This window comes from Pan paniscus, chromosome 8 (assembly GCF_029289425.2).
Source record: "Pan paniscus chromosome 8, NHGRI_mPanPan1-v2.0_pri, whole genome shotgun sequence".
Lineage (NCBI taxonomy): Eukaryota > Metazoa > Chordata > Mammalia > Primates > Hominidae > Pan > Pan paniscus.
Window position 1 is genome coordinate 144,725,121 of NC_073257.2, and position 23,317 is coordinate 144,748,437.

General features: G+C 58.0%; 1 protein-coding gene and 1 long non-coding RNA gene across 3 annotated transcripts in view; one reads left to right on the plus strand and one right to left on the minus strand.

Moving 5' to 3' along the window:
• INPP5A (inositol polyphosphate-5-phosphatase A) overlaps positions 1–23,317 on the plus strand; it is a 254,391-nt gene that overhangs the window by 189,847 nt on the left and 41,227 nt on the right. For both annotated transcript variants that reach the window (XM_034951471.3, XM_003816261.6), the window contains exon 9: positions 9,687–9,771. In XM_034951471.3, coding sequence (XP_034807362.1) covers positions 9,687–9,771 — 85 coding nt within the window. The remainder of the gene's footprint in view (positions 1–9,686; positions 9,772–23,317) is intronic.
• On the minus strand, positions 458–21,840 carry LOC117978644 (uncharacterized). The gene is made up of 3 exons (XR_004669320.3): positions 21,446–21,840; positions 7,793–7,955; positions 458–5,556 (listed from the first exon to the last, which is right to left on the minus strand). It is a non-coding gene; the product is annotated as an uncharacterized LOC117978644 (long non-coding RNA).

A 23,317-nucleotide genomic window follows, 5' to 3' on the forward strand; every position in this document is an offset into this window, starting at 1 on the left:
ATCCCTAATGAGTGAGGAGGACCAGGCTCTGGGCAGGTGTTGGCGGCATCTGTGCCGGGCTGGGGTCCTGGACCCTGGGTGAGGCCGGGCCGTGCACACCCTTGTGTGGCTCTCGGAGGCGCCGAGCACTCAGCCCGTGTTGGGGGCAGCCCTGGTCCCTCTCCTGGACACACAGGTCAGCCCTTGGGGGGCATCTGGGGGCTGAGCCAGAGGTGCACGTCAGCCTTCCTAGGCACCATCCACTGAGGCGTCCCGAAACCTTCCTGAGCTTTCAGCTGGAAAGGAGATTTTCCCATAAGTGACGGGACTCTTTGTCTCCCCTCTGAAATGTGGCCTGGGCTAGTTCAACAGAAACATTTTACATTACAACTGTGAAATCTCGGCATAAAGCACCCCTTTGTCCCCCCATTATTTTCTCACAAATACAGTCCATTGTCATGGCGCTGAAGTTAATTTGATCAACATTGGGACATTTAACTTTTATGTCCAGTCAAAAGAGTTGTTTCATGCTCATTTTGGGCATTCAAAGGAAATGATTGCCAGAAAAATAATGTTCTTCTGAACAATTCCAAGCAATTAGTTTCCCAGGGAGAGGTGACGTGATGCCCGCGCCCCAGCCCCGCTTTGTGTCTTTATGGAGGGCCATCAGTTAGCTGTCAGCTGCTCAAAGAGCCCCCAACCTAAATGTTTCTCTTTAGACGTTCCCAGAACTTGCCTTGCTGTGCAGCCAGTAAAGAAAAGCTGCTGCGTCTCCAGGCAAAGGCAAACTCGGCATTAAAGATCTGGGTCACCCTGAGCGCTCCTGGCCACAGGGCTGGTTCTCGCGCTCCTCACACTCCCGCTGGCCTCGGAGAACAGCTCACAGGCTCTTGCTGGTCGTGGGCTCGTCCTGATCAGGCTTTCTCAGACTCGGAGACCTCAGGGTGGCCGAGGTCATGTGTCTGCAGAGCCCACCAGGCACCCTGTGGTGTCCCTCCGCATGCCCGGGACTCCTGGCAGCACAAGCCCGTGCCCTCTGCCGTTCCGCTGCCATGAAGCCCGCTGCCTCTGTGTCACGTCAGCCTCTCCAGGGCATGGTCGGTCCACTGCTGCCCGGCAGGAGGGGCTCCTTTCGCCTGTGCCTCAGCTGATCCATGGCTGCGATCTTCATTTTGTTGAACATGGAGTCAAGCGCCGAGAAAGGCGGTGCCGCTATGCAGATGCAGGGGCACCGCCTGCACCCGCCACGCACCCTGCACGTTCTCCGCATGTTTCCTTTCCTTAAGAAACAAACCATGTGGGCCCGCGGGTGCCCCGTCCTCCATCCTGAACCCCATCCTGGCCCCCAGCATCAGCCTGAATTCAGCACCTGTCGCTCCTTTGCAGCTTTCTGGCTTCTTGTGACACAGGCACGGATGTTTCTGTACTTTTATTATGTGCCAGCGTGGAGGCAAGCGTCGACGTGACGTTGCTGTGACGCCTGTGTGTGGTTTATGTCTTTACACATGTCATCGCCTGTGACCAACATGTCCAGCATCCTGTGAACGGAGTCTGCCGGACGTCTCCACGAGCTCCAGCCACGGTGCTCGGTCATGGGACTCGCTGCCGGCTGTCTGGAGAGCGTTTGGGTGGTTCCCGGCCCTTCGGTGGCAGACAGGACGATGCCTGTGCTGGGCCGTGGGGGCCGTGTGTCTCCACTCCCGCTGGTCCTTTCCACACCCTGAACCCCAAAGTCACCACAGGCATCTCAGCCAGTTGTGTCTTCTGCTAGCTGGAGAGGAGTGGGGGGTCCTGGAGGTTGAGGCACTTCTGTGCCGCACCCGTTTTTGTGGTTTATGGCGGTGTCCAAGCAGAGTTTGAGAGGGTGGGTCTCAGAGTGAGAAAAACAAAAGTAAAATGGCGATGCTCCGTGTGGAGAGCATGAGAGCGGCGGCTGCCGAAGGAGAGCCCTGCACAGCCCTCCTGCCGCCCTGCACGGGGCTCCCCGCACGACTCTGCCCGAGAGCACTTGATGTGGGGATGGACTCATCGAAGGGAGTGTGGGCTTTAAAAGGTGCCAGACACTGAGAAGGCACATACTGCTGGGGCCCAGGATGCTCCCAGCCCCAAGGCTGAGGTCCGGAGACCATCTCAGCCCCACCCGCCGCAACACAACTCCGTGGCGGGGCTTTGCAGCCGACCTGAGTTCTCAGTCTGAGATCTGAGTTCTGGTGACAGCTTGCAGACGGCCGCCTTCTCACTGCGTCCTCACGTGGTGGAGGGAGGGAGGGAAGGTGAGCTTTTGGTGTCTTCCTCTTTTACAAGGACACCCTTCCTCTTGCATCAGGGCCCCGCCTCCCTCCCCCACCCCCGTGACCTCAGGTGCTGACCCCTAAAGGGTTGGGGCTCCGAGGCTGGGACTCACTGGGTGGGGAAGTCAGGGGGCCTTTGGGTGCGGCACTGGGGATCAGTAGGTTGGTCAAGGAGCTTCCTCAAGCGCAGTGGTTGCTGTGACTCCACCCAGTGAGCAGCCTGGCTGCCCCAGGCACTTTGGGGGCTCTGCTAGCCCTGAGGCTGACCCTGCTACTTCAGCACATCCCGCCATCTGCCTGGGTTCTGCCTGGAGGAGCCTTAGACGACTGTCTTCAGGGTTCTGTGGTACCTGGGTTCTGTCTGAGGGCGCCTTAGACGGCTGTCTTGCGGGTTCTGTGGTACCTGGGTTCTTTCTGGGGGCGCCTTAGACAGCTGTCTTCAGGGTTCTGTGTTACCTGGGTTCTGTCTGGGTGCCTTAGACGGCTGTCTTCAGGGTTCTGTGGTACCTGGGTTCTGTCTGAGGGCGCCTTAGACGGCTGTCTTCAGGGTTCTGTGGTACCTGGGTTCTGTCTGGGCACCTTAGACGACTGTCTTCAGGGTTCTGTGGTGCCTGGGTTCTGTCTGGGCGCCTTAGACGGCTGTCTTGCTGGTTCTGTGGTACCTGGGTTCTTTCTGGGGGCGCCTTAGACAGCTGTCTTTAGGGTTCTGTGTTACCTGGGTTCTGTCTGGGTGCCTTAGACGGCTGTCTTCAGGGTTCTGTGGTACCTGGGTTCTGTCTGAGGGCGCCTTAGACGGCTGTCTTGCGGGTTCTGTGGTGCCTGGGTTCTGTCTGGGCGCCTTAGACGGCTGTCTTGCGGGTTCTGTGGTGCCTGGGTTCTGTCTGGGCGCCTTAGACGGCTGTCTTGCGGGTTCTGTGGTGCCTGGGTTCTGTCTGGGCACCTTAGACGACTGTCTTCAGGGTTCTGTGGTACCTGGGTTCTGTCTGGGCGCCTTAGATGACTGTCTTCAGGGTTCTGTGGTACCTGGGTTCTGTCTGGGCACCTTAGACGACTGTCTTCAGGGTTCTGTGGTACCTGGGTTCTGTCTGGGCGCCTTAGACGGCTGTCTTGCGGGTTCTGTGTTGCCTGGGTTCTGTCTGGGCACCTTAGATGGCTGTCTTCAGGGTTCTGTGGTGCCTGGGTTCTGTCTGGGCGCCTTAGACGGCTGTCTTGCGGGTTCTGTGGTGCCTGGGTTCTGTCTAGGCACCTTAGACGACTGTCTTCAGGGTTCTGTGGTGCCTGGGTTCTGTCTGGGCACCTTAGACGGCTGTCTTGCGGGTTCTGTGGTACCTGGGTTCTGTCTGAGGGCGCCTTAGATGGCTGTCTTCAGGGTTCTGTGGTACCTGGGTTCTGTCTGGGCACCTTAGACGACTGTCTTCAGGGTTCTGTGGTGCCTGGGTTCTGTCTGGGCGCCTTAGACGGCTGTCTTGCGGGTTCTGTGGTGCCTGGGTTCTGTCTGGGCACCTTAGACGGCTGTCTTGCGGGGTCTGTGGTGCCTGGGTTCTGTCTGGGCGCCTTAGACGGCTGTCTTCAGGGTTCTGTGTTGCCTGGGTTCTGTCTGGGCACCTTAGACGGCTGTCTTGCGGGGTCTGTGGTGCCTGGGTTCTGTCTGGGCGCCTTAGATGGCTGTCTTCAGGGTTCTGTGTTGCCTGGGTTCTGTCTGGGCACCTTAGATGGCTGTCTTCAGGGTTCTGTGGTGCCTGGGTTCTGTCTGGGCGCCTTAGACGGCTGTCTTGCGGGTTCTGTGGTGCCTGGGTTCTGTCTGGGCACCTTAGACGGCTGTCTTGCGGGGTCTGTGGTGCCTGGGTTCTGTCTGGGGGCGCCTTAGACGGCTGTCTTGCCTGCGTCTGTGGTGCTGGGAGATTCACCCTGAGGGCTTGAGGCTTTACGGGGGCAGAGCTCACAGTGGGTGGAGTAAAAAGTGAAGTCATGAAAAATAGTCCAGCAGTTTCTAGGAAGGTAAAAATAAACAGGCTGGTATGTTTATTCTGGGGGGATGAGTTTATTTGAAGTGGCTTAAACACATCTGTGATGAACCATGCAGTGAGGTGTTTATGATTATTAAGATAAACTTTTAAGCGATTAAGTAACTAAAATATTCTCAGTAGTTTTAGTAATTTTATACTGCCGATGTTTTTGCTTATGTAAAGTTGTTTGATCAGAGAATGTGGTCTCTACCATAGCAGAGAAACAAACCAACTTTAATAGATTCCCAATTGTACACAACCTAGGCCTTTAAAAATTCAGTGCCAAAGGTTTCAGCTACGGTCGCTTTCAGGGCTTAAAAAATAAAAAAGGAAAGAAGGAAAAAAACCAACTCCTAGCAAGTTAGGTGTCCTGGTTGGATGAATGTCTCACGGCCAGTTTGCTTCCCACACTGCACTAGCTCCTCCTTGGGGGAAAAAAAACTAGCCCCATTCGAGTCTGATATTTTTTAGGGCCCCAGTGGGACTGCTGATGACGCTCTCCCGCCGCCTGCCCTGTCACCGTGGGGCCTCCCACGGTGTCCCAGGCCCCAGCAGCCTCGCGCCCGGTTCCCACTGCTGTGTTAGGGAAGCGCCCGCTGTTGGAAATGTAATTCGGAACGTTCAACCCGTGACTCTCCCTAAGTCTTTAATCTGTGGTGTCGTGGGGTCGCAGTTGTCCTGGAGACACGCGGACGAGCCCCCCAGCCGTCGTGGTGGAGCAGCTGCTGGGACGATGAGGCAGCCCCTCCTCCCAGTGCCTCCGCCGCGTAATGAGACCACTTGTCAAAACAGAGAGAGACACCCATTTTCAAGGCCTAAAAAATTGATTTTTATGGCTCTTCTTGTAATTCTCTTTTTGAATTAGGCACATGATATTGATGTGGGCCTACGTTTTAATCATAATAGCTACTGACAAGGTAATTAATTTTAGAACAACTGTTTTTTTTTCTCCTGCTCCAAATGGCACTATATTGAAATTGAAAGTGAGCTCTGGGAGGGCAGCGGGGCTGGCACTCAGGTGATTGCCTCGGCCGTGACAGCCCCTTCGTCTTGCGGCCGCCGTGCACCCTTTAGAGGCAGCTGCTGTTATTAATGGGCGCAAGCTGTTCTGTCAGCAGAGCAGGGCGAGGAAGTGTGATCCAGTTTAGGGTTTCATGATGATCCTGCAGGATTCCAGACAGGACGATGACGCGGCGTCTCCAGGGCGTTGCAGGCCCACCTGGTGTGTCGCCTGGCGGCTTTCTCGGGAAGAAGGAGCAGCCAGGCCTGGGCAGGGCCTCCTGTGAGGTGGCACCCCAGAGTATTGAGAGAGGAAACTCGGTCAGTGGAGTGAGGGCCAGCCCGGGAGGCCTCATTTCCTCTCTCTTCGCACTGGGGAACTCATTAGAGTTTGTTCCGTCAGGGTTCTGCTGTTTGTTTAGCCAAGTGACAGTCGTGTCTGTTCCTGCGACACCGCACACAGATGCTTGGCCATGTGGGGATTGGCCGTGTGGGGATTGGCCGTGTGGGGATTGGCCGTGTGGGGATTGGCCGTGTAGGGATTGGCCGTGTGGGGATTGGCCGTGTAGGGATTGGCCGTATGGGGATTGGCCATGTGGGGATTGGCCGTGTGGGGATTGGCCGTGTAGTGATTGGCCGTGTGGGGATTGGCCGTGTAGGGATTGGCCATGTAGTGATTGGCCGTGTGGGGATTGGCCGTGTGGGGATTGGCCGTGTGGGGATTGGTTTTGTGGGGATTGGCCGTGTGGGGATTGGCCGTGTGGGGATTGGCCGTGTGGGGATTGGCCGTGTAGTGATTGGCCGTGTGGGGATTGGCCGTGTGGGGATTGGCCGTGTAGGGATTGGCCGTGTGGGGATTGGCCGTGTGGGGATTGGCCGTGTAGGGATTGGCCGTGTGGGGATTGGCCGTGTGGGGATTGGCCGTGTGGGGATTGGCCGTGTAGTGATTGGCCGTGTGGGGATTGGCCGTGTGGGGATTGGCCGTGTAGGGATTGGCCGTATGGGGATTGGCCATGTGGGGATTGGCCGTGTAGGGATTGGCCGTGTAGTGATTGGCCATGTGGGGATTGGCCGTGTAGGGATTGGCCATGTAGTGATTGGCCGTGTGGGGATTGGCCGTGTGGGGATTGGTTTTGTGGGGATTGGCCGTGTGGGGATTGGCCGTGTGGGGATTGGCCATGTGGGGATTGGCCGTGTGGGGATTGGCCGTGTGGGGATGGCTTTGGTATCCTGTGGTCTCGCCTACACCTGGGCTTGGCTGGCTGCATCCTGCCCGCTGGCCGGCGGGCGTTGCCGCCCTCCCTCGGGAGCCTCTGTGCCCCGGGCTGCCGCTCTCCTGGGGACTCGGAGCACAGGGCCCTCTGTCTTCCTCCACGCACCCTCGGAGCTTTCTGTGCTCACAGGACACAGCAAGCGCTTCCCTTTCTCCTGGGCAGAGCTTGGGGCTCGTTTAAGCAAATCACACTAGAATAGATCAAACTTGTTACAACTGAGATTTAACCTAAAGTGGAAGGAATTCCAATTAAAAAGATAAACAAGACTTTCGTGGGCTTTGCCAAGCCAAACTATAGCAATTAACAGGCAAGAGGAGCACGAAATAGCTGGGACCATTTTTGAAAGAACTGTCAACAAGAAGGACTTCCCTATAAAAAGTTGTACTAATTAAAAGCATGCAGGAATTGATTTTTTAAAAGATCTGCAGAAAAGAATAGATTGTCTCAAAAAGACCCCTGCCGCTGGGAATGTTGTGTTGAGATACAGACTTGGTGGGAAGACGGGACACGTTGAATAAATGGTGCAGATCAATTGACCGTCCGCTTGGGAAATCGATAAACTTAGATCCCTGCTCTACACCTTAATTCCGGATGGATTAAAGGATAACCCTTAAAACTCTACCGTAAAGATGAAGGTGGGGGCTCCATGCCCGCGTGGGCACTGGGGCAGGCGTCTCAGCCACAGGGGAAACTGATACATGTGACTATATGGAAATTAAAACTTTTGCCTGACAGAAGCCACCACGGGCAAAACGGAAAGGCCAGCCCCAGGCCAGCAGGAGCACGTGTTCACCACAGACGGGGGTTACTCACTCTCCAGAACTCACAAGGAGGCCCCAGGCCAGCAGGAGCACACACCATATTCACCGCAGATGGGGGTTACTCATTCTCCAGAACTCACAGGGAGGCCCCAGGACAACAGGAGCACACGCCATATTCACCGCAGATGGGGGTTACTCACTCTCCATAACTCACAGGGAGGCCCCAGGATGACAGGTGCACATGCCATATTCACCACAGACGGGGGTCACTCTCCAGAACTCACGGGGGGCCCCAGGCCAGCAGGAGCACACGCCATATTCACCACAGACGGCAGTCACTCTCCAGAACTCACGGGGAGACCCCAGGACAACAGGAGCACACGCCATATTCACCACAGACGGGGGTCACTCTCCAGAACTCACGGGGGGCCCCAGGCCAGCAGGAGCACACGCCATATTCACCACAGACGGGGGTTACTCACTCTCCAGAACTCACGGGGAGGCCCCAGGATGACAGGAGCACACGCCGTATTCACCACAGACGGGGGTCACTCTCCAGAACTCACGGGGGGCCCCAGGCCAGCAGGAGCACACGCCATATTCACCGCAGATGGGGGTTACTCTCCAGAACTCATGGGGAGGCCCCTGGAATTCAAAGAGAAAAGGCCAGGAACCAAAGAGAACAGCAGGCTGTGAACAGGTGAAATCGGGAGAAAATGCGAATTTCGATATGTAGATTTAAAAATATTGAGGGTGTGCAAGTTAAGACGGAAATGAACTCCTGCGCTCCATAGCCAAAGTGAAATACAGTGGTGATGGTTCCACCCGCACTCAGTCATGAAAGTGTGACCTGCACGGATGCTCCATCCTCCCTCGCTCTGGTCTAAAGGCCCTGGACAGTGCAGAGCGGGTCCACAGCCATTGGTGGCCCTGGCTGGTGCCTCACGGCCACTTGGCTCTCCAACCCGAGGGTGGAGGTGTCACCGGTGGCGGCGGGGCAACGCAGAACAAGACCACGTAAGAACTGGGAAGCGGGAGACCATCTGCTTGCTCACTTGGGGATTCTTCTACTTCTCAAGCGAATGGATCAAGCCGGAAAAGGCTGAGTTAGTGATTGGTTGGGCCCCCTGCCTCCCGGCCTCATCCCACTGGGCCCTACCGTGCCCCTCATGCCCCTGTCACCAGCTCCAGGAGGGCACAGTGCTCCCAGCAGTGACCTGCCCGGGCTGGCACTCCCTGCCTGTGGACAGCTGTGCACACCTGCAGTTAACCTGATTGGAAGCTCTCACTTTTGCCTGGCTAATAACCTGAGTTTATTGTCTCCAAGTGCAGCGTAGTTGGATGGGCAGCCTCTGTGCTGCCTGCCCCTGCCCTGGCAGCCCCACCTGGCTCTGGGCTGTGAAATTAGGAAATTTGGCAACCAGAGTATTTCCTTTTTTTGTCTACAGATCACATGTTTCTGTTCCACTGATGGTTTTGGTGGCCAGTGCCACATTGCAAAGGTTCTCGTGTTGCTTTCACACCAGAAGGGTTGAGTGCCTTGCCCTCCTCAAAAGCAAGCAGTTCACGGCGTTACTGACTGGAGCTGCTGAGGGGAGATTTGGGGTTTGAGTGAGTTGGCGGTTTCTGAGATCTTTTTACAGGCTTATATCTGTAAGGGAAGCCGCAGTGGAAAAACCTTTGGGAAACTGATTGTGATTGATTGAAAATATGAGGAAGAATTTTTCTTGAGTACAGCTGTACCTGGCTAAAAATATACACACACGTATGCAGCCACTGTTACCCTCTCACTTTGAAACGTCCGAGTGGAGATCATATGTAAACCTTCAAAACAGGTCTGAGGGGACATCCCTGTCTGGGAGGAGAGAGCGGGGGCTCCGGTTCCTGCCGGTTCACCTGCACGCGCCTCCCCATCCATCTCCCTCCTGCTGTCGGTCCCTCCTCCCGTCTGTCTCCCTCCCGCCTTTCCTGAGCTCTGCGGTGGATTATTTGGTCTGTGGTGGATTATTCAGGCATCCTTGTCCGGCCCTTTCCCGTTCTCGGGGCAGCTATGGTTTTCCATGCGTGAGGCTCTCACGCTGCCCTGGCCCAGTGGGTGAGGACGCAGCTGAGACTCTGCCTTTCCTCTTCCTCCATGTCGCTGGCAACAGATGCGTGTCCGTGTTGCCAAGGGCTGAGCGCTGCTCAGTGGACCTGTATTGGGGGTGGCCTCAGAGCTGAATTTTGGGTGTGCAAAGAGGCAACCACCGAGGTTCCCCTGCAGCAGGTGACAGAACAGAGAGTGTGCGGATGGGGAGCGTGGAGGAGCGCTGGGGCCGGGCATGAGGGCTGGCCGGCTTCAGCGCCCTCGGTAACAAGTCCTCTTTTTCTTTCCAGAATCATCGATCAGCGATTCGAGAAGGTTTCCTACTTTGTGTTTGGTGATTTCAACTTCCGGCTGGATTCCAAGTCCGTCGTGGAGGTAGGCGCTGGCTTCCCTCCTGCCCCGGTCTCATGCCTTGCTCTGTGTTGAGGAAAACAGTGGAAGGAGCGTGGCCCCTTACTGGCACTTTCAATGCCATCCGCCTCCCGGGATGCACTTTTTAAGGCAAAACCTTGCAATGAAGAAGCATGTTTTGCTGTCAGCAGAGGGATCCGTGTTGGAATCCGGGATCCGTGTTGGAATCCAGGGTGAGCGGGCCCTCAAGGTTGCCCCGGATGGCGGGTGACAGTGCTGTGGGGCTGTGCCCGGTGGCTTCCACCGTCGGCACACAAGGAGCTGCTGGAGTGCCGTCACAGCGCCACCCCGTCGATGCCTGCAGAGCTGCAGCCTCTGCAGAGTGTCAGCTCCTTCACACTGTCCAACTTGATCTCAGCGATTTTTCGTCATAACACGTAGAAACTGTCAGAGCCCGTTTTAAACATTGTGCTTTTCTGTCTGCAAAGTCATTATTCCGTGAGTTAATGAGTCGTCACCCCCGCCTGGGAACTCAGGGGTCCCGGGTGCTCCTGGGTGTGGGAACTCAGGGGTCCCGGGTGCTCCTGGGTGTGCTTTCGGGCTGGCCGGGGACCAGCAGCTTGGGCGCCGAGGTGCCACCGACAGGAAGTGGGCCTCTAGGCTCAGTGCAAGGGCCGATGTTTCTCTGTGGTCCAGTCCACGCTGGCTGTGGGTCCTCCCTCCCAGTTTTCATGACTTGGGATTCCACTTCCCGGGCAGCTGTGAAGAGGGGGGTGTGGGAAATGGTGGAGCACCTGTTGCCCACCCACTCTGGCCCTGCTGCCCTCACCCTCAGCCTCCCTGGTGGCCCCTCCAGGTGCTGGGCATGAGCTGACAGCCCACAGTGGGGCCACAATAAGTTGGATGGGGCCACGGTGAGTCAGATGGGGACATGGTAAGTCGGATGGGGACACGGTGAGTCAGATGGGGACACGGTAAGTCGGAGGGGGACACGGTGAGTCAGATGGGGACACGGTAAGTCGGATGAGGACACGGTGAGTCAGATGGGGACACGGTGAGTCAGATGGGGACACGGTGAGTCAGATGGGGACACGGTGAGTCGCATGGGGACACGGTGAGTCAGATGGGGACACGGTGAGTTGGATGGGGACACGGTGAGTCAGATGGGGACACGGTGAGTCGCATGGGGACACGGTGAGTCAGATGGGGACACGGTGAGTCAGATGGGGACACGGTGAGTCAGATGGGGACACGGTGAGTTGGATGGGGACACAGTGAGTTGGATGGGGACATGGTGAGTCAGATGGGGACACGGTGAGTTGGATGGGGACACGGTGAGTCAGATGGGGACACGGTGAGTTGGATGGGGACACGGTGAGTCGAACAGGGACATGGCGGTCCCCGAGACTGTTATCTTCCCATTTTAGTCTCCAGTTCCAAACACCCACACGTATTCATCTTCCAACGGTGGCAGGACATTGTTTCTGAAAGACAGACTGAGCTGGGTTTGATCATCCTGGGTCTCTTGTGGTTGGCAGAAATGAGTGCCCCTGAAACCCTCTGTTGGGTTGAGCTGGCAGCACCTTGCCACAAGGCCCCACCGCATGCCTGTGTGTCAACATTTGGCTGTGCTGGTGGCGTTGCCTAAACGTTCAATGGCTCCTGGTCGAGGCATCCCTTCATCTGGCTGTGGAGGAGGAAGGCAGGGCCTCTGCATGTGGTGGGCTGTGGAGCACATGGAGTTTTTAAAGCACACACACCCCAGCGGGGGCCCCGAAGTCCTTTCCATCCCGCTGCTGCGCTTCCTTTCTCCTCGTAGAGGCTGTCGAATGGATCGGTCTCTGGCCTGCCATCCCACAGGCTCAGTGAGGGCTCGAGGGCAGGGGCTGTGCCCATACTTGCTAGAATCCATGTCCCCGCGTTCGACGCTGTGCGGGACACGGGCGCAAGGCCTGGGGGCCACAGAGGCTGGCCCCTGTCATAGGCTCCTCCTCCACCCCCGCCAAGCCGCAGGGGGCTGGAAGCGGCATTTCCGGCAGGTCTGGAACATCTCTGAGTGAGCTCATTTCTAACCTGTTACTCGAGAGCCAGTGAGTCCACAGTGCACATAAGTACTTCCCGCTCTGACTGGGAGGGGCCAGGATGAAAGTCAAGAAGAACCCGCGAAAGACCAAAGCCGATCAATCCCGGGCGCCCAGCAATTGGGGAAAGGTCAGGGAGCTTGGAAGGGGCCTTTTCCTTCTGGTAGAGCAAATGTCACAGTAAAGGGCAGCTGGTCCTGGCCGGGTCAGAGCCGTGGTGAGGCACGCGCTGGAGCAGCCGCGGGAGCCTCCCTGGTGAAGGGAGCCAGCTGCTGAGCCCGGTGGCCGGGCTGTGTGACCACAAGGCGTGGGGGGCAGTGGGAAGCCTGGGCTCCGGTGCCTGTGGGGCTTGTGTGGCCGCTCTGGTCTCGGCAGGCGTGGGGGGCCTGGACTCCAGGGCCTGTGGGGCTTGCGTGGCCGCTGTGGTCTCAGCAGGCGTGGGGGGCCTGGATGCTGGGTCCCGTGGGGCTTGTGTGGCCGCTCTGGTCTCGGCAGGCGTGGGGGGCCTGGACTCCAGGGCCTGTGGGGCTTGTGTGGCCGCTGTGGTCTCAGCAGGCGTGGGGGGCCTGGACTCCAGGGCCTGTGGGGCTTGCGTGGCCGCTGTGGTCTCAGCAGGCGTGGGGGGCCTGGACGCTGGGTCCCGTGGGGCTTGTGTGGCCGCTCTGGTCTCGGCAGGCGTGGGGGGCCTGGACTCCAGGGCCTGTGGGGCTTGTGTGGCCGCTGTGGTCTCAGCAGGCGTGGGGGGCCTGGACGCTGGGTCCTGTGGGGCGCTGGGCAACTCCTGTGAAGGACTGCAAGGCTTTCCTTTTTCTGCTGAGCAGAAAAGGAAGAAAGCACCTCACCGGGGTTTGCCTGTGGGTGTGACCGTAGGAGGAGGCATGGCGGGAGAACCGTGCAGGGGCCTCGGGAGCCGGCCTGGGTCTGCCACATCTTCTCCTGCATCACCTGGCCTGCTCCCCTGGCCTCCCTAAGTGCCTTCACACACAGCCCTCAACCCTCATGGGTCACTGTCAGCAGTGTTTTTTGATCACCAAGATCAGTCCTATTTCTTAAAGAGTTCCTCTCACACGGGCAGTCACAGCACGGCAGCTCCTGCCCAGGTCTAGATGGCCCCGGTGCCCTGGACCCCGCCAGGGAGGGTGGGTGCAGAGCGGGAACTGCCTCCCGGGCCTCAGTGGGCTCTCCGGACCTTCCAGTTTCAGGTCTGGGACCTGCCTGAGTTTTACCCAGGAAGAAGCAAGACCATGCTCGCCCCCACCTGTACCCCGTCCTCCGTGTTCGTGTTAGGCTGTCGCTAAAGGAGCCCTCGCCCCAGCCCTCTGCGCTGCTGAAGGGGTCCACGCAGAGGGCCAGTGCTGGGGAGGGTGCCCTGCTGAAGGGGTCCACGCAGAGGGCCAGTGCTGGGGAGGGTGCCCTGCTGAAGGGGTCCACGCAGAGGGCCAGTGCTGGGGAGGGTGCCCTGCTGAAGGGGTCCACGCAGAGGGCCAGTGCTGGGGAGGGTGCCCTGCTGAAGGGGTCCACGCAGAGGGCCAGTGCTGGGGAGGGCACTGGCCTGAAGCCAGAGTTCGAAGATTCCCATCACCGATAAACCAGTGGGATCTTCCACGGCAGCCTTCATGCTTAACTTTAAACATCAAACTACAGAGGACGGGAATTCTAATGGCTGTGCTTAAGGGGCTGTTTACTTTGTGAACTGGTGATAAACAGTTCTCCAGAAACTGCCACTTTCTCCTGAGAGTCAGTAAAGAGCTTCAGCAACCTCCAGGCAGCTGCTCGAGCGGCTGGTGGAGCACTCCAGGGCGAGTGAGCACCTGTGTCTGAGAGCCGCCCACACCACCATAAGCCTCACCAGCTCCCGTCCTTCAGGAATTGAGTCGTCTCTGTTTTTTATCACTTTCCCATCCACAGTAATTGGAACAGACATGGAGTTACTTGAAATGCTGTTTTTCCTCTCAGTTCCCTCACAGTAGCTGGTTTTAAATGGAGTCCAGCAGCCTGGGTCCACCTGCCCTGTCCTCAGCCCCTGCGGGGCCCTCCCCACCACCTCTTGGTCTTCCCTCAGCCCCTCTGCCCTGGAACGGCCAGGCCCCTTTCTGGGCTCCACGGGGTGCATCATTGCCACCCATCTGCCTCCGCCCCCAACACGCTGGTGTCCTGCTTGCCGGGGCCACGTGGGCGAGTCAGGTGACAGACCCAGTGCAGCCGGGTGGGCTGGTGGACGTGCTGGCCGGGGCTGCGTGGGCAGCGCGGGATGGGGCGCCATCTGCTGCAGGACAGTTCACGTCTGTCCCTCACGCCCTGTCTGCAGGCTCCTCGGCCGCTCTGCATCCCCACCCACTCAGCTCTGTGGAGAGGTGTCCTGGGTGTGGGAAGAGCAGCTTCTGCGTGCAGCTTGTTAAGACAGCGGGTGTGGGGCTTGCCTGGCCGTCGAAGCGTCAGAGGTGACTATAAGTCAGGAAGGGAAAGAAAACTGCGGTCTTCCTGGAACCTCCTCTGCATGCCCCAAGTGGATTTCTCAAAGGAACAGTAAGCAGGAACGTGGCAGAGCTCCTGCGGGCCTGGCTGACCCAGGTGGCGTCCTGAAGTCCCAGCTGCGTTGGCATGTCCTGCTGTGAGCCTGACCGCAAGCTGCCTCCCCTCTGCCCCTGCAGCGGCTGCCAGGACATGAGGCTAACAAGCACCGAGGGCAGCCCAGGAACCCGATTTTTCACTTCATTTCATTTTAATTCAGATCTGATAATTCAGATCTGATAGAGCCGCGTGGCTATTCCATGGGACAGTACAGACCAGGTGACTTTCAACCAGTGCAGGGGCTACCACGGGGGAGGAACATTCCCGTGGACTTGCTGTCCAGCCAGCTTGGGCTCAGCTGCTCCCCAGTGCATCCCTGTTCTCGGAACCACAGCCCTGAGGTGGGCCCTGGGTGGGGTCTCCACGCTGCCTGGCAGACGTGGCGGTCATTCACATGGGACGGCGTGGTCAGCCCTGCACAGTCCCAGGGAAGAGTCAGGCCTGGGTTCCCCCCGGTGAGAGGTCAGAGAACAGAGAAGGCGGCCCTGGAGGTGACTGCACCCCTCCCGCGTATCAGGCACCCCTCCTGCGTATCAGGTGTCCCTCCTGCGCATCAGGCGCCCCCTCCCACTTACCAGGCATCCCTGGGAGTGACCCCGTCCCTCCTGCATATCAGATGCCCCTGGGAGTCACCGCGTCCCTGCCCTGTATCAGACGCCTCTGGAAGTGACCGCGTCCCTCCTGCGTATCAGATGCCCCTGGGAGTGACCGCATCCCTGCCCCATATCAGGCATCCCTGGGAGTGACCGCATCCCTCCTGCATATCAGATGCCCCTGAGAGTCACTGCGTCCCTGCCCTGTATCAGATGCCCCTGGAAGTGACTGCGTCCCTCCTGCGTATCAGACGCCCCGGGAGTGACCGCGTCCCTGCCCCATATCAGGCGGCCCTGGGAGTGACTGCGTCCCTGCCCCATATCAAGCGGCCCTGGGAGTGACCGCATCCCTCCTGCGTATCAGACGACCCTGGGAGTGACCGCACCCCTGCCTCGTATCAGACGCAGGTGTTTTTAGCAGCAGGTTTTCTTCGCTGGTGCCGTTTGTTGGTGTCAGACATGAGGAGGGGACCAAGGAAGGGCACGCAGGAGGTGGTGGCTGAGCCTCCGTTGCGTCTGCTGGGAGTGGGGGCTCTCCAGCCCCGCGATCAGCTTGGGAGGGAGCTGGTCTCCGGTGAGGGTTTCCTCCAGTGAGGGTTTCCTCCAGTGCAGAACTCAGTGTTCACACGAATCGGCAGAAGGAAAGCCGCATGTGCTCTGTGGTTATCACCCAGGCATGCCCAGGGCGTTCGTGGGAAATCCAGGTTCTGTCTGCAAAGGTCCCTTCTAAATGGCACCAGAATTGGACACCATGTCTTCAACAGACGTAGATGCCACCCAGGGGAGCCCCTGTCTAAATGGCACCAGAATTGGACACCATGTCCCCAACAGACGTAGATGCCACCCAGGGGACCCCCCGTCTAAATGGCACCAGAATTGGACACCATGTCCCCTACAGACGTAGATGCCACCCAGGGGAGCCCCCGGCACCCCAGGCAGTGGCAATGCACATTCCTGGGAGCAGGGAGGCCTCCACCCACCACGGCTCATTCACACGCCCGGCCACCCTGGTCTCTGGGCTCTAGGATGCTGCCCGCGACAGCAGCTGCCCACGCAGTTACCAGGCCCTGGCTTATAATGCCCTCACACTGGACAGACGTGGGTCTTACTGTTCTGCGCTGTTTGTCTGCCGTTTGCAAAGGAATGGGAAGAAAAATGAATAGTTTTAAACTGGATTGTTTACTCAGCAAGTGTCTAAGATCCTTGCATTAGTGTTTGGAGGGTTTTCCTGCCCACGTGGCTCTTTAAGACTGTGGATACATAGCTGTTCATTTGACAAGTCTTTCGTTACATTTTGCACACAGTTTACTATGTAAGTAAAGCGAGCCTAGTGGAAAATAGGGAAAATGATGTGTAGTGTAGAGTTCTTGTAGGACTGTTCAGTCAAGGGAGGGCCACACCTCTGGAATAAGGACCGCTTTTCCCTCCTGGCATCATCAACACAGTCGTCAGCTGTGTGTCAAATTCCACAGCTCACTGAAGCTAAGTGCTTGGTGCAGGGACTGGCCCGAAGCTGAGCACCTGGATCCCATGGCCGCAGGGATTTCCTGAGGGCTGGGGGCCGCGAGGAGTCACAGGACCCTGGAACCGACCACGGGGAGGACCCTGAGGCCCAGGGCAGGGGCGGTATCCCCAGGGTCACCTGCGGCCCCTCAGTGCTGCGTGGCACCTCCACGTGGCCATGTCGCTCCCTGTGGGCCGCAGACACGTGCAGGCTCTCCGGAGGGTCACGGCCTGTCTTCTGTTTGCTCATCCGTTGACGTGGAATGTGCGTGCCAGGTGGAGCCCTCCCGCGCAGTCTCCTGTCTCCGTGTGGGGAGATTCCTGCGGCAGTGGCTCAGAGGACCACAGGCTGGGTGGCTTACACAGCAGAAGTTTATTCTCTCACAGTCCTGGAACCTGGACATCCAAAATCAAGGTGTCCTAGTGCCACGCTGCTCCTGGAGGCTCCAGGGGGGACCCCTCCTTGCCTCACGCAGCCACACGTGGCCCAGATGGCCCTGGCTCATGGCCGCATCACCTCCGTCTGCGCCTCCATCCTCATGTGGCCTTTTCTTGCAAGGACATGAGTCCATGGACTTAGGGCCCACCCCACCCAGGATGTCTCATCCCGAGATCTTAACTAGTTACACCTGCAAGACCCCATTTCCAAACAAGGCCCCATTTCTGAGGCTCTGGGTGGACATGAATCTGGGGGCACACCGTACAGCCCAGGACAGCAGGCAGCGCCGGAGTGACTGTCTCCTGCCATGTGGTCGACTGAACACTAGCACAGAAAACGTTTCTTTGAAAGCCCTACCTAAAAATAAATCTCACTGAAAAATGACCAGATGTATTTGTTGGTGGTGATTAATCTCAGCTGCATTAGTTAAGGTGCCAGTTAGGTAGATTATTGAATTTTAAAATGCCATCCAAGCCCCTCTTATGGAAAATCAAAATCTGCTAGTTGGCATGGCATGGTTTTTAAAAAAGGTTTCTGACTGTAAAACATTTCGTAGAAATTTTGTGGAAACCAAAGAAAATTCTGCACGATTTTCTTTTGAGGCTGACTTGGACCAAGGAATTGAGGGCAGGTGTTTGGGGACCCCTCATACCGGCACCAGATCAGGCTGTGCTGAACGCTGATGCCGGCCTCCCTCTGCATGTGAACAGGCTGATATTGGCCTCCCTCCGTGTGTGAACAAGCTGATGCCGGCCTCTGCACCTGAACAGGCTGATTTCAGCCTCTGCGCGTGAACAAGCTCGATCTCCACTTGGCCCTGTGGCACGTCCCTGTTGCAGTTTCCTTCCACATGAAGCTTTTTGATGAAGAACTGACAGGAGTGCCTGGGAGCTCCTTAGCACACAGATCCTGGGCTCTCCCGGACCTGCGAGTCTCCTGGGAGCTCCTCAGTGCACAGATCCTTTGAGTCAGGCCCAGGGCCCAGGCAGCGTCTCCTCACGTCTGCTTGGCACCAGGCTCAGTGCGGCTGGGGAACCGGGGCTGTGCAGGTACCTCTGGTCGGGATTCAGGCTCGGTCCACGCCACCCGCAGCGCCATTCGCCCGTGCAGCCTCCAGGGATGCATCACTGCGGGTGCGCCTGAGATGCCAGCTATGCTCTCGTGTGATGCAGAAGCATCACCTCTGGGCTGGACTGTCCTGGCAGGACCACACCCGGCAGTGGCCACCATCACTGCCCACTGATCTCGGTGCTCCCTGAGGCTGTGCGCTTCTCCTTCCTCAGATGAAAAGTGGACGAGGAATCCCTGTGGTCCAGGGCCTTGTTTTCCTCGTACAGCTTTCATTTTTCGCACTGTGGTCCAGCCTCCAGTGTCTTTGCAGCTGGGAAGTATCAGGAGGAATTGGAGCATGGAGCAGCTCAGCATGGCCTGGGCAGAGTGCGGATTCGCAGCGTTTCCAGCTGCTCAGATGAGCAGGTTCTTTTTCACACAGGCCTGTGGATGGCTAAAGTTCTGAGTGGGTGAGCGTCCCACTGTTGGCTGCCTTGTGGGCAGCCCCATTGGTCCAGCAAGTGTGTCCTGTGCGTTTGCTATGTGGGCCCAGCACCAGGATCAGGGTACCGCCTGCCCTCAAGACCATGACCTTGGGCACCAGGAGTGCCCGGGGCAGTGGGTTTGCCTGGCGGCTGCCTCCCCCACCTCTCTTCAGTTCTGCTCCACCTGCCTGGGAGCGATTTCCCACCGAAGTGTCTGTGCACATCTCTCTGCCTTCCAAGAAGCATCTGCATTTTAAAGGAGAGGGAGTGTCGGAGTCAAAGGCCAGCAGGAGTGTCTTGCAGGGTCCTCGGATGGAGCTAGCTTCGGGGCTGAATGGAGTGGGTTCAGTCCTTGAGATGGGCTCTGCCCTTCCTCTTGGCAGAGCAGCTGTGTGGTGAGCCCCTCAGAGGAGGCCACACAGAGGCGGGCAGGGCCTCCCAGAGGGCTTAGAAGTGTTATCCGCTCCCCAGCCGTGTGGAGCAGGTGCATCTCGAGCACCTGTCCTTCCTTCCCCTGAGCCTTTCTGTCAAACAGCAGCATGGGTTAGAGTGAGACCCTGTGGGCTCCATGCAGGCCAGTCCTCCCCACCCTCCGCAACCCCCCGTGTGGAGATGCCACGTCCAGAGGCCACGTTGGTACCTGCAGTCTGGCTCCTTGGGAGCCGGCAAAGGCCACACCCAGCCTCCACCCCGGGTTCGTGGGGAGATCTGTGCCCTCCTCTGGGGTGGTTTTCAGATTGCCCAGGGTCAGAGTAAGCATACGCGGTTCTGAAGGTTTGTGGACAGTGACACAGTCGTGCATAGCCAGAGCGCATCAGGAAGCCATGTTTATCACAGCGCAGAGCATCTTGCCTGATGGAGTGTTCTGGGAATGCTGGAGGCTGGGGGCAGGCGGTGCCCGGTGGCATGGGCGCCCTGGGGCGGTGTTGGTACGAAGGGACACGTGAGTGTAATGGTCTTTCAGAAACCACGGCTGGCCTGGCTTTGGTTTCACTGCTGAGCTCCCACCCACAGCAGCCCATCCTTGCCCCCTGGGTCCTGGGTTGGTGAGGTCATCCTCTTGCCCTCACTGCCGACCGCGTTCCTCTGCCTGCTCACAGCGCCTCCTTGGCGCCCTCAGTGGCAGGCTTGCTGGAAAGACTTATCAGCGGTTAATTAAATCCATCTCCACAGCAATGGGAGGCCAGGCAGAGCCGGGCTGGCAGCAGCAGATTAAATACAGGGTTGTTTGCCCTGCCGAGAGTTCAGGGGCAGGGCGTCTGGGAGGACGACCAGCCTGGTGGCCCTGGAGGCTCTCAGACCCCGAGGTGGAGACCTGCTTGTGATTTTTGGTGGCAGGAGGGTTGTAGGGATCGGATCCGGGAGTCCTGCCCTGCCCCACACCAGTCTGTGAAAGAGGCTCTGTGTGCAAAGCAAAGAGACTGTCCCCCAGGAATGCGCAGCCTCCTGTGTTTCAGATGCAGATTAATGCAGACTTGCTCACAGAGCAGAACTGAAAAGATGATACTGGGGTCAGATCTGGCACCACGGAAGCTGTAATTACAACCCACCACATGAAACACGCCGGTCGTGTGCCATCTGAGAGGGCCGTGCGTCCTCACACGAGTCAGTGATGCAGCCTGCGGCTCCGGCTGCTGCTGGGATGTTCAGAGGGTGTGTTTCCTGCCTCGCGCGGTGGCAACTGGCAGCTGGGGCGCTCAGCTGGCCGTGGTGACAAAGAGTGACAGCAGTGCCAGGCGCACCCGTCTCCGCACGGCCCGACCGCACACCACACCTGCCGTCCATCACCTCTCTGACAGTGACGGTGATGGATGCGTCTTTGGAGGCTGGTGGCCGTTTTTAACAACCAGTTGCCAATCACTGACAGGTACATGCTCAGGTGCCAGCTGGGCCTGCAGGGGAATGGCCGTTGGGGGCGTTGACATCCAGAAGGAGCCATCCTCGGAGAGGGGCTGACGTCGCAAGGAGACACCCCGAGAGCCGGGCTTCCCAGAACACGGCTCTCAATGGGCACCAGGGAGGGTACCACCACTGCCCGCGAGGCAGGATCCCAGCACCTGCCTCAAAGGCTGTGTCTGCCGTTCAGTGGAGACCATGGCCAGCAAGAGCAGCCAAGGCCAGGCTGCCCAGCAGCGTAAGCCCAGGCCCAGACCTCAGGCATTCCTGGCGCCCAGGCGTCCTTCCTTCTAGTGTGCACTGCATCCTGGGAGGAGGGGCAGCTGTCAGCCAGTAGGTAACATCACACCTGGTCATGGCCCCCCACAGCCCCACAGACTCCTGAGACCCGCTGGCTGCTCCGGCCGCAGCCAGGCTCCAGGTGAAGTTGTGACCTCATCTGGTTACCGGCTGCCTTGTTGAGCCCCTCTGCCCCCTGATCCCTCAGCCGTGGGCACAGTGGGCGCCGTGAGGCTTTGGGCAGGAGAGGCCAGGTCCCTGTGTCCACTGGCAGCTCCCATCAGGCGTGACAGACGGGGATGACTGTGCAGCTGTCGCTAGCCCTGTGTATGGGCAGGCCTGAGCTCCTAAAAACTGAGAGCATGGCGGCCGACTCCTCAGCCTGACGATGTTCCTGCATCGGCTGCAGTCGGCGCAGCCCTCCAAAGCCCTGCACCATTCAGGATTTGGCCCATCCCGCAGCCGTGAGCGGACTCGATGTGGCAACATGGGCACAGTGTGTGTCCAGAGGGCAGGTGGCAGGGACGGTCCCTTCTAACTCCCACAGACCCCAGAAAGCCTGGCTCAGAGTGACACTCCTGCAGAGCCTCAGCACCGTCTCCAGAGCAGCATGGATGGAAAGATGCACACAGCCCCATCCTCCTGCCGCCGTGAGTTAATGTTAGCGCAGCCCCGTCCTCTGCTGCCGTGGGTTAATGTTAGCGCAGCCCCGTCCTCCTGCTGCCGTGGGTTAATGTTAGCGCAGCCCCGTCCTCCTGCTGCCGTGGGCTAACGTTAGTCATTGTCAAGTTCTCATCTTACCTGGGGACCCAGTGTGTAGACAGATCTTGTTCAGACCCAGTGGGGCACTGCCCTCGCCACGTGCCCAGCGTGCTCTGGATGGCGAGGCAGGCCAGTGGCAGCCTCTCTGCCCTCCCTGCCAGCTCCTCAGCCACAGGGACGCCCTTCCCTGAGGGTGGAGGTCAGGGCGGTGGGGGCCTGCAGAGGGCATGTGAGCTAAGCCGTGCTGCTCGGTTCACTCACTTGTTATTCTAGAGTCTTGGTGTAAAATAGCAATGGCAACGACAGAATCACTGATTTAAATCATTAAATTTATTTTTTAATTTTTCTGTTTAGAAAGAGATTTTATTTGGTCTGTTTCTATATAGGGCCTATGACATCAACTGAAAATAAAATAAAATGTTATACTGAATTATAGTGATGACATTAGCTTCGTACTTAGGGGATTTTTTTCTAGGAAGTTCACTTTGCAAATATTACCCAATATTTTCAACTGGTATATTGATGCCAAGAATCTTCTCATTTTATAGAAAAAGAAGACAAAAAACAAAAGACGCTGTGGCATTTTCTCTGGTCTATGCTGGGACTCTGTTCGAGGAACTGTTTTTTGGACTCATTCCTAATTGATTCATAATCCGTAGTGTGTTCACTAACCTTTAATGCACTTTTCTGTATTTTTTATGAGCTCATACTTTATTTAAAAATTCCTCTGCCTGCCCTTGGTTTAAAAGAAACCTGTGGGAAAGGTAGGGCACAGAGCAGGTCTCTCGTGACAAGGCAGGGGGTTGCTGGAGACCCCGGACACTGTGTAGCCTCATTCGTCCTCCTCCTTCGCACATCGCACCCGGCTCCCTTGCTAGCAATCAGTGGCTCTGAGAAGCATACAGGGGACCCTGAGACCAGGGCTGAGCTCTGTGTCCTGCGTCCCCCTCCCTTTGCCACATCCCCCTCCCCACGTCCAGCCGTGCCAGTGGAAGGCTGGGGATGTCCGGGAGGAGCCACCCAGAGGCACAGCAGGTGCTTCTGCCACCGGGCAGGGCCAGTCCTGCGGAGCCACCCCTGGGCCCAGCAGAGGGTGCCCGGCACGGTGCTAGACACAGCCTGAGAAAGAGACCCGCCGCCTTCTTCTCAGAAAGTCTGTTGAGCTCTAGCTGGCGTGAGAGCAAGTGGGCGCCGCTCCCGTTCCATGCGCGCCGTGTCCGAGCCTGCCAGGCTGCTGGAGTCCGGGAGCAACCTTGGGAGAGGACATGAAAGAGTCTTTATAGCATGTTGTTGTTCTGGGTGGCCGTTGACAATGCACACAGAGAGGAGGGAGGCCACTCGGATGCTGACGCCAACATCTCCCCATGACAGCGCCTTTCACTGGCTGTATTTCTGCACCCCATAAGCTCGGGATGCAGGGCCTTGTGCCCGGCCCTGGGGCTCGCAGTGAGGTCTGTGCTCCAGGGCCTCACGGTGGGCACTTTTGTCAAGTGATAGGGTACCCCTTCGGGTCTAGGATTCACCAGGAAGACCGTTGAGAAGATGGAGCTCACCAGAAGGGCTTTCTCTTGGGAAGTCAAAGTAAGGGAGGCTGGCGAAGTGTCTGAGGGCCCGCCCCACAGCCCTCCCAGCAAGCCAGGCTCTCAGCTCCTCAAATTCCATCTGGGATGGTCATTCTCTGTGTTCAGTGCCCACCCTGGTCCTAAAAAGCTAGGAAATTGGCACCATAGCACACTTTACAGAACGCCGTTCCTGGCTTCACTGGGGGCTAAGCATGAGTGCGTGCCCCCTGAGGAAGGGTCCTTGGTGCCTGCCACCCTGGCCTCCCGGCCTCACCACACATTTCCCACACCAAGTCTGGCCGGGGTCCCTCTGCCGAGCTCAGGCCCAGCCCCCGGAGAAGCCTGTGTG